The following is an 18,845-nucleotide window of genomic DNA, read 5'->3' as shown; positions in this document are numbered from 1 at the left end:
TCTGAGGGCATTGGAATGACTTTCCCTTTTTTTCCCCCAGAGCATCAGCCCCTCTGATTGTTTCCTCTCTCCTGTAGGCATTATCCTTCTTAGCTGTGAGACACCAGTGCTCTGGGATCAGAGTTTGAGGAAGAGTGACTGGTAGTTCCAAGCACAGCCGGTGAAGGTAGCAAGCCCCTGCGGTGGAATGCTGGCCTGCGGGGGGTGTCAGGGTCTGAGGGTGCCTGGGCGTGGCAGTGCCCCGAGTTCTGTGCAATGCTGGCTGGTGAGGCAGGTCGTAGGTTCCTGCCTTTTGAGAATCTACTGTAGAGACCAGATATTGACATCGATGTTCACGTGGCTGAACATGCATTTGCAGTCACGCATGTGAAATAAAAATAAGAATTAGATAAGAAAAAAGATTTGCCTGGGAAGAAACATTACCTGGAGATTTGAATAGTTTTTTTCATACATTAAATATTGGACAGTTACTGGGTTCTTAGGAGATGTGAGGGAACAGTGACTTACCACATTTCGAAGACATGTGACAGCCCTGCTCTGGGACTTCCCTCTGTGGGTGAGGACTTTCTACACGTAAAGTATACATTTCTAACTAATCTAAAGGATTAACTCTTACCCACTTCTTTGCTCCCCCGCTTTTCTTTGAAGACTTCAGGTTCCCTGGTGTGTGACGATTGAGCCCGTTCACCATTGACAATATTTCTACCCTCTGCAAAGCCCGGTGCTAGGTGTTGAAGGAAGCAGACCTTGTTGTGCACAGCCAGGAGCTTACTGTCTAATAGTGAAGACTCGTCTGAGCATGAACAACAGTGATGGGTGACCCAGTGCCTGGTGCTCAAGACAAGGGATGGGCCTTGCCAGACTCTCTGTCGCTAACCCCCAGAAAATAGAGAGCATTGGCTTGCAAGAGAGAGGAGATGGGAAAATGAGGGAATTAATTGTATGGGCTGAATTGTGTCCCCGCCCCCAACTTCATATGTTGAAGTCCTAACCCCCTCCAATTCCTCAGAATACGACTCTGATTTGGAAAGAGCCTTTACAGAGGTGATTGAGTTAGGGTGGGCCCTAATATGGTGTACTTATGAAAAGAGGAAATTTAGACACACAGGAAACACCAGGGACACCCGTCCACAGAGAAAAGACCATTCGAAGAGACAGCAAGAAGGTGGCCGTCTGCAAACCAAGGAGAGAGGCCTCAGAGGAACCAACCCCAGCGACACCCTGGCCTTGGACTTCCAGCCTCCGGAACTGTGAGAACATACATTTCCGTTGTGTAAGACGCCCAGTTTGCGGTATTTTGTTATTGCCTCCCTAGCAAGCGAATACGTTAATCTTACTCCTATTGGGATTTTTTAGAAACAATCTCAGTATTCCAGAAAAGTTCCAGTTACAGGCCAAAAAAAATTGTTTCTCTGGACTATTTGAAATTAAGTGGCTGACATGCCAGAAAGTTCCCAAGAGGTTTGTGTTTTTTTTTTTAATCTAATTTTATTTTTCCATCACCATTTATCCCTCTATGTCAGTGGTTCTCAACTTTGGCTGCACAGTAGAATCACCTGGGAATCTTTTTAAAATCCTGATTTCTGGGCTTCATCCTCCGGAAATTCTGTTTCTTTGTTACTAATGTTGTGGCCTCACCCCATAAACAAAGAAACAGAATTTCCGGAGGATGAGGCCCAGAAATTAGGATTTTAAAAAGATTCCCAGGTGATTCTAATGTGCAGCCAAGGTTGAAAACCACTGCTCTACGTCCTCTTCCACCTCTACCCACCTCTCTCCACACCCGCCCCGAGTCACCACACTGTCGTCCATGTCCATGAGTTCTCTTTTATTTATTTTTTGCTCAATCCCTCCCCCTTCACCCCACAATCCCCAGAGCTGTCTGCCTGCTTTCTTCTTTTTTTTTTTTCTTTTTCTTTTTTTTTTTAAATAAATCTTTATTGTTCAGATTATTACATTTGTTCCTCTTTTTTTTCCCCCCCATAACTCCCCTCCTCCCAGTTCCCGCCCCACCCTCCGCCCTCACTCCCCACCCACTGTCCTCATCCATAGGTGCACGATTTTTGTCCAGTCTCTTCCCGAATCTCCCACACCCCTTTCCCCCCCAGGAATAGTCAGTCCATTCCCTTTCTATGTCCCTGATTCTATTATAATCAACAGTTCATTCTGTTCATCAGATTATTTATTCACTTGATTCTTAGATTCACTTGTTGATAGATGCATATTTGTTGTTCATAATTTGTATCTTTACCTTTTTCTTCCTCTTCCTCTTCTTAAAGGATACCTTTCAGCATTTCATATAATCCTGGTTTGGTGGTGATGAACTCCTTTAGCTTTTCCTTATCTGTGAAGCTCTTTATCTGACCTTCAATTCTGAATGATAGCTTTGCTGGATAAAGTAATCTTGGTTGTAGGTTCTTGGTATTCATCACTTTGAATATTTCTTGCCACTCCCTTCTGGCCTGCAAAGTTTCTGTTGAGAAATCAGCTGACAGTCGTATGGGTATTCCCTTGTAGGTAACTGAGTTTCTTTCTCTTGCTGTTTTTAAGATTCTCTCTTTATCTTTTGCTCTTGGCATTTTAATTATGATGTGTCTTGGTGTGGTCCTCTTTGGATTCCTTTTGTTTGGGGTTCTCCACGCTTCTTGGACCTGTAAGTCCATTTCTTTCACCAGGTGGGGGAAGTTTTCTGTCATTATTTCTTCAAATAGGTTTTCAATATCTTGCTCTCTCTCATCTTCTGGCACCCCTATAATTCTGATGTTGGTACACTTGAAGCTGTCCCAGAGGCTCCTTACACTATCCTCGCATTTTTGGATTCTTTTTTCATTTTGCTTTTCCGGTTGGGTGTTTTTTGCTTCCTCGCATTTCAAATCATTGACTTGATTCTTGCGCTCCTCTGGTCTGCTGTCGGGAGTCTGTATAATATTCGTTATTTCAGTCCGTGTATGCTTAATTTCTAGTTGGTTCCCCAATATAAGATCGAGGGTCTTATTAGTTTTCTTGTAGATCTCATTAAGTTTATCGGCGGCTTCTAAACAGTTCTTGAGAGACCTTAAAAGTGTGGTTCTGAACTCTATATCTTCCATTGACAATTTTGTCCTGTTTCTTTGTCTCCGCATTTTGTTATGCTTCCTTGGTGCACTCCCTAGTGGTCTTTGTTCGAAGTCTTATAGTTAAATCTTGATTGTTGTAGCTAATTCCAGGGAGGGTTTGACCTCCAGGCCAAGTGGCTATGAGAATCAGCTGTGTCAGCAGTGAGAGAACTTCTGTCCTCTAGGGAGGTGCTAATCTGGCGTTTGCCTGAGGCTATCCGGCAAATGCCTGTGTGCAGGGCTTGGGCGGGGCGGGTCGCACAGGATCAACAGGGTGGGCCGGAGAGAGCAGTTATGGCGGCTCTCAGTCCTGTCCCCAGGGGCTCTGCCTCTCTGAGTCCCAGCACCCGCTGCAAAGCTCAGAGAGAAAGCTGCACTCGCTCTGACCGAAGCCAGACAGTCCCGCTTCTCCCGTTTGAGTCTGGGTCCCTAAAGACTCGCCCGGATCTGGAGCTCAGAGTCTGCGACTCCCTCCCGATTGAAAATGCCAACCGCGCCCTCCGCCGCCAGCCCGCTGCATGCGCGCACTCCGCACCTCAGAATTTGACTTCAGCACTGCGCCTCCTCTGAGTGTCCGTATGCGTTTCTCTTTCCTCCTAGTTGTAGGACTTCCACTCAGCCAGCGTTCCTGTGGTTCTGGGTGATGTCCCTTCCGTTTTTTGGTTTCACTTTTGAAGTAGTTGTTCAGAGCAGCAAACTCCGGCGTTAACCTATGCCGCCATCTTGGTTCTTCTGCCTGCTTTCTATCTATGGGTCTGTCTAGATCAGCCGTGGGTAAACTACTGCCCGCGGGCCGGATCCGGCCCATTTGAAATTAATAAAACTAAACAAAAAAAAGACCGTACCCTTCTATGTAATGATGTTTACTTTGAATTTATATTAGTTCACACAAACACTCCATCCATGCTTTTGTTCCGGCCCTCCGGTCCAGTTTAAGAACCCATTGTGGCCCTTGAGTCAAAAAGTTTGCCCACCCCTGGTCTAGATTTTGTTTGGTAGTTCAGTTCATTAAATTCCACATATGAGTGAAACCATATGGTACTTGTTTTTCTCTGACAGGCTTATGTAGCATAGCATAATGCTCTCCAGGTCCATCCATGCTGTTGCAAAGGTAAGATTTCCTTCCTTTTTATGGCCAAGTAGTATTCCATGGTGTGAATGTACCATAGCTGTTTTATCCACTCATCTACTGGTAGACACTTGGGCTGCTTCCAGATCCTGGCTGTTGTAAATAACGATGCAGTGACCATAGGAGTGCACATATTCTTTCGAATTCGTGTTCTGGGTTTCTTCAGATAAGTTCCCAGAAATGGGATTGCTGGGTCATACGCGGTCCCATGTCTAATTTTTTGAGACGACTCCCTGCTGCTTCCCACAGGGAATACATCAGCATTCCCACCAGCAGAGCATGAGGGCTCCCTTTCCTCCATGTTCTCTCCAACACCTGTTGTTTCCTGATTTATGGATGACGGCCATTCTGATCGGTGTGAGCTAATATCTCATGGTGGCTTAAATACAGTGGTTCCCAGCCCTTTTTTTGGCCACGCCTCACCTAAGCATCTCTAAAATCCTGTGACATCCAAGTCTCATGATTCAAAAAGTGAATTCCTATTCACATGGAGGAAGCCTAAAAGGCCATTCACTTGGTCTAAACCAGCTTCCAAAGAACATGACATCCATGAAAGAGAAAAATGAAAGAATAAAAGGACAGTTGAAGTGCTGAGGAAGAAATCACTAAGACATTGTTAAAAAAATAATAATAATAATATGAAGTGATATGAAAAAATAGTAAATAAAATTTCAAAACATATAATAGAGAACTGAAATGTATAAATATGGCACACTATATATTTATATACTGTAGATGAGACCCCTAGGACCGTAAGAAATGTAAAAAGTTCACTGTTGATAACTCATTCTCGAATTGCCCCCCTGTGGGCGTGTGCCCCACACTGGGAACCACGGCTTTAGCATTTCTCTGATGATCAGTGATGTTAAGCATCTTCTCATGTGTCTATTGGCCATTCATATGTCCTCTTTGGAGAATTCTATTCAGGTCTTTTGCCCATTTTTTAATTGGATGGTTTGTTGTTTTGGTGTTGAGTTTTATAAATTCTTTATAAATTTTGGATATTAACGCCTTATCAGATGTATCATTGGCAAATATGTCCTCCCATTCAGTGGGCTGTCTTTTCATCTTGTTGATGGTTTGTTTCCTTTGCTGTGCAGAAACGGTAGGTGGATATAGTCCCATTTGCTTATTTTTCTTTTGTTTCCCTTGCCTGAGGAGAGCTATCAAAAAGGAAATATTGCTACAAGAAATGTCTAAGGTTTTACTGCCTATGCTTTTGTCTGGAATTTTGTGGTTTCCACGCTAACGTTAAGTCTTTAATCCATCTCGCGTCTATCCTTCTGCGTGGTGTAAGGAGGTGATCTAGTTCAATTTCTTTGCATGTTCGGTCCAGTTTCCCCAATACCACTTATTGACTAGACTGTCTTTGTATGTTTTTGCCTCCTTTGTCAGATACTGATTGACTCTACAGGCATGGGCGTGTTTCTGGGCTCTCGGTTCTGATCCATTGATCTATATGTCTGTTTATGCCAGTGCCATGCTGTTTTGATTACTAGGGTCATGTGCACTGAGGCCGGGGAGTTTTCTATAAAGGAGGCGAAGATTCTAAGTGAGCTGGACTGATTAGCATCTTAGGAAAACAAAGGGTTATTGAAAGCTCTTTCTGCAAAGATGAAAATGCAGGCGTTCCCCCGGGCTGGGGGGTGAGGTAGGGAGAAAGGAGACGTCTTGTGTCGTCTCCCCCAGAAGCTTTGTGACCTGGGAGAAATCCCCTCCACACACTGACCTCGGGACCAAACGAATAGCCTCTGAGTTACTCCCACACACGCATTTGGTCCTTTTATGTCTGGGTGGCGTTTTTTCCACCCTGAGGTGCAAGGGCAGAGCTCTTGGGTCCTGCCCACCAGTGCCGAACGCCTTGCCAGCCTTGACCCTGTGCCTGCCAGCCGAGTTCAGCAGCAGGTCCCTCCTGCCGGCCTCCTGCCCTCCAGCCACGCCACGCCCCACGCCCGGGGCCCTCGCTCTCCTGCCTGTGCTCACGCTGCTTCTCTGTTCCAGTGCCCTTCGCTCTCTCCCCCCAAGGCCCGGGAGCATTCTGCCCCTCCCCCTGACCTTGCCAGCGTTTCGTCCTCTGCGCTGCCGGACGCCCTGAAACCTATCACTTCAAATAAGGGCTTCTTTGTTTATCTTTCTCTCCCCAAAACTCCCGATCCGCTCTCTTCTTCCTCTCTGTGGCCTCAGCTGCTGACACCACCCCTGGCTCATGGTGGGTCCTCCTTGGCTAAATGTGCCGTAGGATGTGGCAGGCGCTGAGCAGGGCGGGGAGGAGCAGGGCCTTCCCTTGGGGAGGCCCCAGGCCAACAGGGGCAGATGGAGAGGAGCACGGGCACTTGTGTCAGGGAGAGTGAGCAAGACCGTGACGGTGGTGAGTTTGGGGGTCGGCGGCTCACGGGAGGGCATCTTTCCAAGCTGCCAAGCCTTCCATCCAGCAGGACCGCCGCCCACTGGGACCTGCCTGCGGTGCCTGGCAGGGCCTGCCCTGCAGAAGGGTTTGTGGACCGTGAGCTCCATCAGGTCTGGACCGTGTCCGCCTCGCTCACTGCAGCGGACAGGCTGTGGTGGCCAGTGAATACTTGTGCGATGAAGCGGGAGTGACAACCGCCAGGCCTCCTGCCGGTCCTGTCAAATGCCCTCCTCGCCTCCCTCCTTGCCTCCCCCTCGCTGGGTGGGCCCTCCTGGTCCAAAGGTGAGAGCTCACCCTCACCTCATGGGGGCGGCGCTGAGGGTCAGGGGCAGCCCTAAGGATGGCACCTGGTGACATGCCCTAACCCTGGGACCACACGCTTCTGACATGCTGACACACAGGACCGGTGTTCAGAACATAAGAGTCCCAGGACCACACGCCTCCAACATGAAGGCACATAGGACCAGGTGTGCAGAACACAGAGCGTCATGGGATGACAAGCTTCCAACATGAAGACACACAGGACCAGTGCTCAGATCACGAGTCCCAGGAGCACACACCTCCAACATGAGGACACACAGGATCAGGTGCTCAGAACACAGAGTGTCATGGGACCACACGCCTCCAACATGATGACATACAGTACCAGGTGTGCAGAACGCAAGTCCCGGGACCACATGCCTCCAACATGAGGACACGCAGGACCGGTGCTCAGAACACGGAGCGTCCCGGGACCACACGCTTCTGACATAATGACACACGGGGCTGGTACGCAAAACACAGAGCATCCCAGGACCACACGGCTCTGACATGAAGACACACGGGACTAGTGCTCAGAACACAGAGCATCCCGGGACCACACGTCTCTGACATGAAGACACACGGGACTAGTGCTCAGAACACAGAGCATCCCGGGACCACACGCCTCTGACATGAAGACACACGGGACTAGTGCTCAGAACACAGAGCATCCCGGGACCACACGACTCTAACATGAAGACACACGGGACTAGTGCTCAGAACACAGAGCATCCCAGGACCACACGCCTCTGACATGATGACACACAGGACCGGTGCGCAGAACGCGAGTGTCCGTCCGCCTGGAGCTCCGCAGCCTCTGTTTGTGGGACCGAGGGCCTGGGTGAGGGGACCGAGGGCCTGGGTGAGGGGAGCCTCTGTTTGTGGGACATGGGGCCAGAGGGGAGGCCGCTACTCAGGCGGACGGGTGAGCGGGGCCCCGCTGGGCGCGGGAAGTGCCTCCGGGCTTCATGCCTCCTGTTACAGCTGCTTCTGCTAGGACTCTCCAGAGGGGCTTGTCAGGGGGCAAAAAGGAGATTTATGTGCAGCGTGTTTACTGCAGTGCAATTTATCACAGCGGAAAAGTGGAAACAATTTTAAGGCCCAACAGCAGGGGGTAAATAGTGCCTCGGTGACGGCCTGTCTACCTGGCAGACTTCCCACAGTCGTGGGAGGCCGCGGGGGTGCGTGACCGGCGGGGAGCAGTGCGCCCCGGGGCTGCTAAGGGGGAGAGCAGGTTCCACAGGGCTTGTTCTGGGGCCGGGATTTGTAGAGGCACGTGTGTGTGTGTGTGTGTGTGTGTGTGTGTGTGTGCGCGCGCGCGCGTGTGCGTGTGCGTGTGCGTGTGTAAAATAACAAGAGCGGCCTCCCTGGAGTGAGATTTAAAGGTCATCTTTATTTTCCATTTCCAGCTTTTCAAAAGTCTGGTTGAAAAGGGGGGAAAGGCCTTTTTCTTGCCAGGGCTCCAGGCCCCGGGGGGAGGAGGGGTCTGGCGGAAAGCCTTTATTTTGAGTTTTCTCCTGAGCGCAGGCAGGTGACGTCACGCTCGTGCCTGGGCCGAAGCGGGGAGGACGGTGGCTGAGCGAGGGCCGTGGGATGAGTGTCAGACGGGGCAGCAGCGCTGTGCCCAGCGCCCGGCGGCATCTGGGTCCCCTCTCTCCCGTAGCCTCGGCCACCTGCCTTACCCCCCAGCTCTCGGCAGAGGCAGGGAGAGCCTGGGCCAGGGCTGGGAGGCCCCGCTGAGGGCCCTGGGGAAGGGGGCTCCACAGGGGCGGGGGGGGGGTCCCATGGGGGCGAGGCTGCAGTCCCTCCCCGTCCTTGCCCTCCAGCCTCAGGGAGACTGTTCTGCAGGTGAGGCCTGGCCAGGGCCCTGCGAGAGGGAAGGGGTTGGGGGGAGAAGCCTTCACCCTACACGGAGGGGAGTATGGTTGCCTGTTGGTCATGGGGTGTCCGTGTGCCAGTCTTTCCAACGTCCCTGAGTTCTTGAGGCCGAGTCTGTCTCCTTGTCCCCGGCCGGCAGGGTCTGGGACAGAGCGAGGGCTCGCGGCAGCTGGTCCAGCGATGGCGTTAGGGTGTCGGCGAGGAATCCAAGGGCTTGGACACGACTCTTTCTTGTCTCGTGGACAGAGAGATGCTTTCGGAGGCAGAAGGCCGAGGCAGAAGGCCAAGGCCGGCCAGTGGCTGTGTGTAATAAGCCAAGGGCATGGGCTGGACCCATGGGGCATGGCGCCCCTGCTTCCCTGTGCACTAGGGCTCCAGCCCAGCTGGGCACCTGCCCGCGCAGACCCTCAGCCCTTTCGTTACGGGAATCTGCGGTCCTGCCAGGATTCCTGTTCCTGTTCTTCTCCCACATTCATTCAGTCAGTCAGTCAGGCAGGCGTTCATTCAGCTAATGGTCCCGCTCTGTTCCCGAGGCTGGCGATCTAGAGGAACACGGCCCCATGGTGCCAGGAGCTCGCAGCCCCGACAGGCGGGCCCTGAGCCCAGTTCTCTGCAGCGCACACGGGTGCCCTGAGCCCAGTTCTCTGCAGCGCACACGGGTGCCCTGAGCCCAGTTCTCTGCAACGCACACAGGTGTCCTGAGCCCAGTTCTCTGCAGCGCACACGGGTGTCCTAGAAGCAGCCCAGCAAGTGCAGGCGTCGGGTCTGCCGGCCGTGGGAGGCTCGCGCGCCTCCTCACCAGGAGTGGGGACAGGGGTTGGCCACTGCGGGGTGGGGACGGCATCACCGGCCAAGGTTCTGTCCTCTGCACGCCCAGGGACCGCTGGACGCCCAGGGACCGCTGGACGCCCAGGGACCGCTGGATGCCCAGGGACCACTGGATGCCCAGGGACTGCCGGAGGGAGTGCCCGTGGGCGGTGCCCATGTCCCCCCGGAGGCAAAAGACAGGATTGAAAGGGTGAAAAGACTAAAGATAATACTAATAACAATTTTGAGAGCTTCGTGGCTTAAGGGACAAGTACAGCTAGGGTCATAGATGTGGACGGTTGTTCCTAAGGGAGAGGGGGTGGTGGGGACCCTTCCAGCTGCTGCCTGGATGCCTCCCCTGGGGCGTGGCCCGGGAGGCGGGCCTCCACTGCCCCTGGTGAAGGAATTATTTCCAGGAAACCCTGTGCTTCTGCCGCAGTGGCTCAAGGGGAGCCCAGGAGGGTCCTGTCCAGGATTGGGGGGAAGGAGGGGGCGGGGCCTGGGCAGGTCAGGCCAGGAGGGCGTGTTTGCTCTGAGGCCCTGGCCCTGTCCTGGGCTGTGAGTCAGGGTGTGGATGTGGTGCCAGCGCCTTGGAAAGTGCCTCGTGCTGCGGGGACAGGAAGTGGGGGGCGGGTGGAGCGTGTCCGGGAGGCAGCGAGGCCTCTCCCGCCTCCGATCTGCTTTCGCTTTCCCACCTGAGCCGTAACTGAGACTAGCGCTGAGGGGACAGGGCCGTGAGTCCGGGCCCAGAGCGCTGCCTCTACTCGTGGGGCCCCTAAGACATGGGCGGAGGGCGTGTCGCTAGGCCAACACGAATGTCACCACAGTGAAGCCCTGGACGGTGGCTCAGCTGGTGGACTGTCGTCCGTGCACCAAAAAGGTTGCGGGTTCGATTCCCAGTCATGACACATCCCTAGGCTGCGGTTCAACCCCAAGTCGGGGCATGTATGGGAGGCAACTGATTGATGTTTCTCACATCCATGTTTCTCTCTCTCCCCCCCTCCCTGCCCCGCCGACCCCCACCCCCAAATCAGTAAACATTTCCTGGGGTAAGGATAGATACATATTCTCACCACATCGACACCACGCTGTTTGACACTTGCCCTGTGTGACCACAGCCCAGCGCCTGACTCTATTGGACACGGAATGGCCACCACCCCCACCCGCCCCCCGCGTGAGCTCCTGCACTTGCGGGAGGCCCGTCCCACCGGGCACTGGACAGGCCTCTTCTAGGAAGGCCTGAGGCCTGGGGGGCATTGTTCCTGAGACCACCTGTTCCCTGGTCTGGACTTGCTCCCTGCCAAACCCCCCCGCCCCAACACACACACACAGACACACACACACACACACACACACACACACACACAGACATTGGATAAGGAGGAATTCATGACTCGGCAGAATGAAAGTGAACATTTAATGCACCATTTGATCTTCTTAAACACCAGGATCTCCTTTGACAACACTGTGCACCTCTTATGCCGCAGACAATGTCTCACACGGAAATGGCAGCAGCTCGTGGCTCGCGGCCCCAGTCTACGCGACCATCACTCCCGGTGCCAGGGGGTCCTCCGGTCGCCTGCCGTCCGGGCCCCCGTGGGGACGGCTGACTGGCCGCCCAGCTGTGCACAGGCCCAGGCGCAGACCAGCCTCCTTCTAACGGGCTGCCGGGCCCTGCCCACGGACAGAGTCGCTGCATTTCTGACTTTAACAGATGAACTTTATTAAACATTTTTAACAGCAAACACTCGTAAGCTAAGAACTCCATGTTCAAAACGGCACCAATCTTTTATCCAGTTAAACAGTGAATTTCAAACAATGACATTAAATACAACCATTGACTTTGCCAACAGGATTTCATGAACTTGGTGAATGTTCTGTTTCAGACACGATAAATGCACTTGGGCAGGCCTTGTCGCCAACGTCCAGCGGGCCCGTGGCTACGCGAAGCATATTTACATACACATACATACGTGACGGAGCTGGAGGAGCCACAGGGGCATTTATCACAACGTCCCCGTTTTACAGACCAGAGAGTTCCAGGGAAGTCAGGCCACCCCCCAAAGCCACAGGACCAGGGTCAGAACCGGGTCGGAGCCGGGCCCCTGTCCTGCCTCCTCACCACGCCGCAGACCTTCGCACACATGCACCCGCCCCGCCCCATGCACACACGTCAGCGCCTCCGTGTGGTGCGCCACCGGACACGCACCTGGAGCCGCAGCAGCTCGTGGAGGAGCCCCAGACGCACGCGGGCTGGAGCCAGTCCTGCCAGGAGCCCCGCGGTGCACGGCCACCTGCTGACTCAGCGCTGTCTCCCGCCGCGGCTCCCACTCCTTCAAAGCCCATTACCCGCTCTGCTACCCGCTTTCTCTCCACAGGACCCCACAGGGCAGCTCTCGGGACCCCGACCCTCCATGGGGAGCCCAGGGCTCAGCACAGTCCAGCGACCCGTCCAGGCTGCACAGCAGGTGTCCTCACTCCAGGAGCGCAAGGCGTCCCTCCTGCTCACCTGCCTCTGCCATGAGCCAGGGACCCCAGCCCTCCCGCTCCCGCCGGGGGAGGGGACCAGACCCCCCACGCATTTCGGGCTGTAAGACTCACTAAAGTGCTTTGGTTTCTCCAGGAAAAGGCGGTGCTGTGTGTCCCAGGTAAGGAGCTCTGGCTGCTTTTCCACACCTCTCAGGGGCAGCGGGCGGGCTTTAGGGGATCGCAGGAGCCGAACCCCTGTGCCATTGTTTTTCAGATTTCAGCCTCGAACCAGCCGGGTCCTCTCCACTGCCCCCCACCCAGGCCCACGGAGGCAGATTTCCAAGCCCCTCATCATCAAACGCAGAAGGAAGGTACCTCTTCCCCATCAGCTGCTCACATAGAAACAGCTCAGCCTGGAGCTGGCCCTGTGCTGGCAGGACTGGGCCCTCATCCCTGTTCTCCTGGCTTCTTTCTTTCTCTTCCCTCCCCGGCCCCTGACTCGCCAGAGGGAGGGGAAGAGCCCCCGCAGACCCACCGAACGCATGGGGACGCGGAGTCGCGGACGGCAGCGCCCACCCTGACGCACAGGTAAGTGATAAGTCGCAAGCGATGCTCCGGAGCCACATCCCGATTTACAAGTAAATTGCAGCCTCTTAGTCGAAGGCGACGAGGGGGTGTCGGGCAGCAGAAGGGAGGATGCAAGAAATGAGCCTTTTTTGCTGCGGAGGTGATTTCTATGTCCACGCGAGGGGGCGCACGCGGGGCCTTGGCCTCACCCCTCCACGTGGGCGTGGACAGCTATGGGGGGAGGATGTCGGCTACGTGCAAGGAAGGCTTGACCGCCTCCAGCTCCACGTGCCCCCCACTGTGACACCATCGGTTCTGAGTCGGGCCGCCCAAAGGCAGATGTCTTTGTTTCGAGGTGGATTAAAGCAGCTTCTAAGAATCTTCAAAAAGCTTTTTCGGGAGAATATGAGTTTGAACGGTAAGCACGTCTCGTGGATTTGGAACCGTGTTTTTATCTGGAAATGATAAGCCGTTTATAACAGAAAAAATATGTGTTTGTCAGGAAGACTGCTGAGCGACGCAGTTTGTGGGTTTTTATGGGTGTTGACGGATTTGCTGGAGGAGGAGGAAGAGCTATGACAACGCAAGGAAACTACTTCCACGTCCTGTGCGTGCCCGTCCCCCAGGGCAGACCCCTCAGTGCCCTGGCAGCACGGTGTCCTGTGCTGCTCCACCCGGCCCAGACCACAGCGGGCAGGGCCGGCCCTCGGGCAGACGGGGCTCCGTGCGGCTTGCTGAGTTGCACCCTCCGCCGTGGACAGGCTCCAGGGACAGGGGCATAGACAGTTTATCCAGCGTCGGCTGGTCGGGGACAGAACTTTCCACGTGCTTCTTCCTGGCCCAGTTTCATGGCCTTTGACCGCGTGGAAACTCCTCCGATGCACTTGAGGCTGGGCCAGTGTCCCGCAGGAAAGCAGGGCCAGGAAGTCCGTGAACCGTCTGGTCTCAGCGGGAAGAGAACTCCTCTTCAGTCATGTCTCTCAGGCAAAGATCCCTCTTAGAACAAGGAACTGAAGAACATTCACTAATCGGTATTTTGGAAGCGAGGGGTCGGGGTGGCCCAGGACAGACAGCTGCCCGGGCCGACGGCTGCTTTCCCATCGAACGCCGGAGAAAAGTGATGGGTGAACCAACCCAGATCAGCGTGAGAACCGCAGCCCAAAGCAGGGCTTCTTGCTCAGTGTGAAGGGGAACCAGAACCAGCACCGGTGCCTGCGTGTCCGACGCTGGAGGCGCCGCCCTGGGCGGTGCGGGCGCGTGGGGCCAGGGCCACCTGCCGGAGCACACCCTTCGGCTCCAGCTGACACGACAACGGCCGATTCCTGCCTCCTGTCCCCACGCTGGGCTGTGGCCTCGGTCTCCTCCCAGCCTGTCGACGTGGGGCCGACCTCTGCCTTCACACAAGGCCCCGCGCCCGGAACAGCAGCCGGAGATGAACCTGGAGGAGACGAACGTGGGGCGAATTCAAGGACCAGATCAAACACGCAGCTCGTGGGCGGGGCAGACTTCCCGGGAGAAAGCAACGTCGCCTCCACACGAAACACCATCGTGAACGCATGGCCTCACTCCCGGGTGACAGCATCGCGCTTGGTTCTGGGATCCCAGCTTGCTCTGCTGCGAATGCTTCCTCTTCACCCTGAACTAGGGGGCGGGGAGGGGCGGGTTTCAGGCAGGGGATCAGGCTCTGCCTCTAGGTGCTCATTTCAAGTCCCAGTTTCTGTCCTGTCACGTGTGGGTGATGACATCCCTCTGCCTTCGTGCTTCTCTGTTGCTCAGACCGAAAGGAGGCGGGGCCGCCTCGCGCTGTCACTGTAGCAGCTGCAGAGCAGCCCCAGCCCCTGCCCCTGCCCCAGCCTTGCTCCTCGGGCCTGAGGACCGACCGGCTTCTGTGTGGCCCCACGCACAGGTGGGGCCAGGACACACCATCGCAGCCCAGATTCGTGTTTCGTCCGTGTTCACAGGACTCATCCTAAGGCGGCCACAGTGCCCTGAGGTGGCAGCACCGACAACGGCCTCCACCCACTGCTCCCGCTCCCGCTGCCGGCGCCCTGAGGGTCGGCTCACGGGCAGCGTGGGGACAGCCAGGCCGGCGGAAGGCAGCTCCTGGTTCACGCAACCCTCTGACCTCGTGGAGGCCACGAAGACCGGGCCGGGTGGCAGGAGGCAGGTAAGGAGATCTGGGAAGAGCGAAGTCTGTGCTGTTTCCGCCACGTGACCCTCCAGGCAAGGTGCCAGGCCCGAGGCGTCTGCCCAGCGAGGGACCCGGGATGTGCCCGGGGAAAGGCCAGGGGCGCTGCCTGCTGACCTGGATTTGTTCCCAGCAAAGACCAGGCCCCTCACCATGGGTGCCCCCGCGAGAGGCTCTCCTTTCAAACCGCCACCGAAGGGCGCCACATAGAAACTCAAACCCAGACTGGGGTCCCCTGGGGCCGAGGCACTTCCACGACTTTGCTGTCGGACAGGCTGGCTCACCACATGCTGCGACCAGGTGGGCAGAGCCTGCGGGTGGGGAGGCCAGGGGATGGGGAGACCCGCCCCCCAAGGGGACGGACGCCTGGGAAACAAGGGGAAATGTCCGTTTGGAGGAACCCTGTCCGGCAGGAAGATCAGGGACTGAGAACTCCCAGATCTCGGCTCCTACGGCCGAGCGGGGCTGAGCGGCTGGGCACCTGTACCCAGGGGCACATGGACGAGGAGCACACAGGCTTCCCCGGGGCCCGGGCTGCGGGCCGGTGCTGGGGCTCGGGAGCAGGAAGCAGGCTCATAGGTATGCTGAGCTGGAGGGTACACATTTCTGCAAAACCCTGGCACCTCCCAGTGGGTGAGGGCAGGGGCGGGGGGGGGGGGGCGAGCAGAAGGCAGGGGATGCCCTGCTCCCAGCTGGTATCATGAGACAGTCCCCCCACGCTCTGGGCCACGGTTCCCTTCACTAAAATGGGTACAGTAACAACCTCAGGGAGTGTGGCAGGATGAGTATCCTCATCTGAGAACAAGGCTCAGAGTTCCCGGAGCCAAGCCCTGTCTGACCGTCTGCCCGAAGGGCTGTGCTCACAGATGTGATGGGAATGCTTGGGTGCCCAGGCAGGGGCTGTGGGCCGGCTCGGCTCCTACGGCTCCTGGGCTGGCGATGTCTGAGCAGCACTCTGGACAGCAGGACGTGTGTGTGCAACCCCCCGTCCCTTCTTGCTCTCCAGCAGAGGGGCGGAACCTTTTCCCCACCATTTAGATACTTATCACATCATCTGTGGGCCATACACAAGCATCAACTTAAAAATCAGCCTGATGTACTTGGCCAAATGTTTAACTCACCCCTCATGCCTTGGCATGACGCACCGCCCGCGGGCCAGCCGTTCCCCAACCTGCGAGTCTCCAGCGGCACGGCTGGCGCCCCCGAGCGCATCCACGCCCAGGAGGCCTCGGAACCAGCAGACTCCCTGCTCTGATCCACGCACAAACCCAGAGCACAGAGGCGATGGCGCCGGTGTGGGTTCAAGCTTCCAGTCCAGAGTCTTTGGAATGAAATGAGAACGTTGCAGGGCCCTGAACACCCGGATGATCGGGTAACGGAACCTGAACGTGTGGGACATGGAGGGGCACGGTGCGGACACGCACCCGCCCCCAGGACACGCGGGGCTGGTGCAGAGGCCCCTCCCCTTAGAGAAGCCCTGTCCTCTCATCGCTCCAGCTCAGGTGCCTGCCCAGACCCCCTGCCGCTACCCCCTCCGTGGGAGAAACAGCAGCTGGGCCCTGGGGCCTCCACGTGTGGCCGGGTGGCCTCAGCAGAAGAGCCGTGAGAGACGGGTAACATTTATTCACACGCAACACTGACGAGGAAACAGCTCTACACACAATGACTCGGAGACACAAGTCGGAACAGGGCGCAGCGCCCGGAGCAGCGAGCGGGGACAGTCCCGACGGCTCGCTTCGCGCTGTGTTGTGGTTTGCGTCTTGACTAGCACCATGTGCCCACAACGGAGGAGGACGTGAGTGTGTGGGTGACAGTGAAGATTTGCAAGGCACTTAATCAGTCGTCGGGGTGACGATCCGGCGTGGTCTCGGCTTCCACGGCAGCCCGCGCCCACCTGCCCTTCCTCAGCAGCCCAGGGCCCGAGGGGGGTCTTTTGCCAGCGGTCCTTGTGGACAAACAAGTCCTAGAAAGTTCCTCAAAGTGCTTTTTCAGCCTCATGGGGCTTCCACTTCCCTGGGCCTCCCATCATTCTCTCCTCCCACGTGTGTCCGGTGTTGGCACCTCTCCTCCAGAAACAGCACTGCTCAACGCCACCGCAGACTTGCCACCAACCTTCATCCTCCTTCCGTGGGCTCAGCGCCGCCTGCACAGGGCCTCAAGCACGGGCCTGGCTGCAGGTCCCAGGGGCCTGGAGTGTGGGCCTGGCTGCGGGTCCCGGGGGCCTGGAGCGTGGGCCTGGCTGCGGGTCCCGGGGGCCTGGAGCGTGGGCCTGGCTGCGGGTCCCGGGGGTCGGGGTCAGGGGGCAGCGTTGGCTTCACCGGCGCCGGGAGGTGATGTCGAAGCAGGTGATCATCATGAGGTGGGCCTTGCAGAAGTTGACGCGGCTCTCCAGCCGCTCCGTCACGCACTCGAGCGCCTCCAGGTACTCCAGGGAATCCAGCTCCCACACCTGCTCCAGGTCAACTGCGAACGAGAGAGGCAGGTGGGAAAGGTGCCCGCACGGCCCGGTCGGAGCTGCACCCGTCCCCCTACCCTGGGCCCCGCCCTCACATGTGGCTGCCCCCAAGCAGGTAAGGACTGGCTCTGCCCCTTGCTGCTTCCCCCACCCCGTCACCCCTTCCTCCCTCAGCCTCGGGGCCACACTCTGCCCGCTGTGCCTCCCCCACGGGCAGGGCCCACGGGCGAGCGGGTGGCGTGTGCCAGGGGAGGCACGGGGCTGAGGGCTGGGGTGGAGCTGGGAGGCCACGGGAAAGGAGCTGTAAGGGCAGAGATGCGTTTGCCCCACATGCTGTCTTCCCGTATCGGGTCCCCAATCAGTGCAGCCGTTCGGGACCAGATTTGGGCTTTATTTTGTGGTAAAGGGAACAAATACATAAGAGACCAGGGAATCTGTCTCTCAAAGACAGACTTGCTATAGGTGTCACTCATCCTGGGCTGCCTGCCCAGGGGAAATCTCACGGCGTGTGATTGTTTCGCTCAGAATGCTCGTCTTGCTTCTGCACGGTCTGCAGGCCTCCCTAGGCCGCGGTTCTACCCTGCGCGGAGCCGTAAACCCTTGTCGGTTTCAGGCCAGACGCCCGCGTGCTTCCGTGGCCGGGAGCAGGCGTGCCATGCCACCCGCGTGCTTCCGTGGCCGGGAGCAGGCGTGCCATGCTGCCCGCGTGTGGGCGCCCTTCCAGGAGGGAACCCTCATTGGCAGGGGCTCTGGACTGAGACCCAGGGCAGTCATCTTGCAAGAGTGATGCTCACACCCCTCCCCGCCGCCCCCTATGAGGGGGCAACCGTCTCCATGTGATGGGCACCGAGGCCCTGGGATTCGGACTAGACACGGGCTCACCCCGCTTACAGGCCAGGCTGTTCAGCAGCGACCCCGGCTACAGTGAGGTTATCAGGGTTGTCCTGGGGGTCAGAGGCCTGGTGCTTGGCCATGGAGTGACAGGAGGCCCGGCGACACTGCTAATGAGATAACATCCGCGACCCGGGCCTTACACTCGCTGAGCCACTGGTCGGGGTCCAGCATCAGGTGCTGCTTGGTCGCCTCCAGCTCCTGCATCAGCCACTCGTACTTGGCCCGGACCTCGGCGATCCTCTGCTGGCGGCGCTCCAGGGTCCTCAGCTTGACGTTGAAGCCCACTCCCTCCTGGGCAGGTCGGGGGAGAGGCGGCAGGTGGGGGGGAGAGGCGGCAGGTCAGGGGGAGAGGCAGGAGGTGGCGGTGAGAGGTGGCAGGTGGAGGTGAGAGGCGGCAGGTGGGAGATACAGGTGGGGGGCAGAGGCAGGAGGTGGGGAGAAGTGAGTGGGGAGGAGGAAAGGTCTGGTCACAGGGAATGTGGGGGGCCGGGGAAACCCCAGCCCACTCTCAGCTCAGACACCCCACCACGGGCAGGGCCACCACAGGCACCTGTTACATTTAAAGCAGCTGCATTGGGAGCTGGAGCCAGAAAAGCCCCCATCACCACGGCCTCCCAGCCCTGGAGCCTGGAAGGCGTTTAGACGGGAAACGTGGA

General features: G+C 56.8%; 1 protein-coding gene across 1 annotated transcript in view; it reads right to left on the bottom strand.

The window, feature by feature from the left end:
* Positions 1-11,019: 11,019 nt before the first annotated feature.
* Positions 11,020-18,845, bottom strand: part of KIF26B (kinesin family member 26B) — a 356,959-nt gene continuing 349,133 nt past the window's right edge. Inside the window, exons 14-15 of the mRNA XM_036354955.1 lie at positions 18,330-18,480; positions 11,020-17,303 (exon numbers count right to left, since the gene is read on the bottom strand). Of these exons, the coding sequence (XP_036210848.1) occupies positions 17,155-17,303; positions 18,330-18,480 (300 nt within the window). The 3' untranslated portion in view covers positions 11,020-17,154. The remainder of the gene's footprint in view (positions 17,304-18,329; positions 18,481-18,845) is intronic.

Source organism: Myotis myotis, unplaced genomic scaffold (assembly GCF_014108235.1).
Source record: "Myotis myotis isolate mMyoMyo1 unplaced genomic scaffold, mMyoMyo1.p scaffold_m19_p_21, whole genome shotgun sequence".
Taxonomy (NCBI): domain Eukaryota; kingdom Metazoa; phylum Chordata; class Mammalia; order Chiroptera; family Vespertilionidae; genus Myotis; species Myotis myotis.
This window is presented reverse-complemented; position numbering and strand designations above follow the sequence as displayed.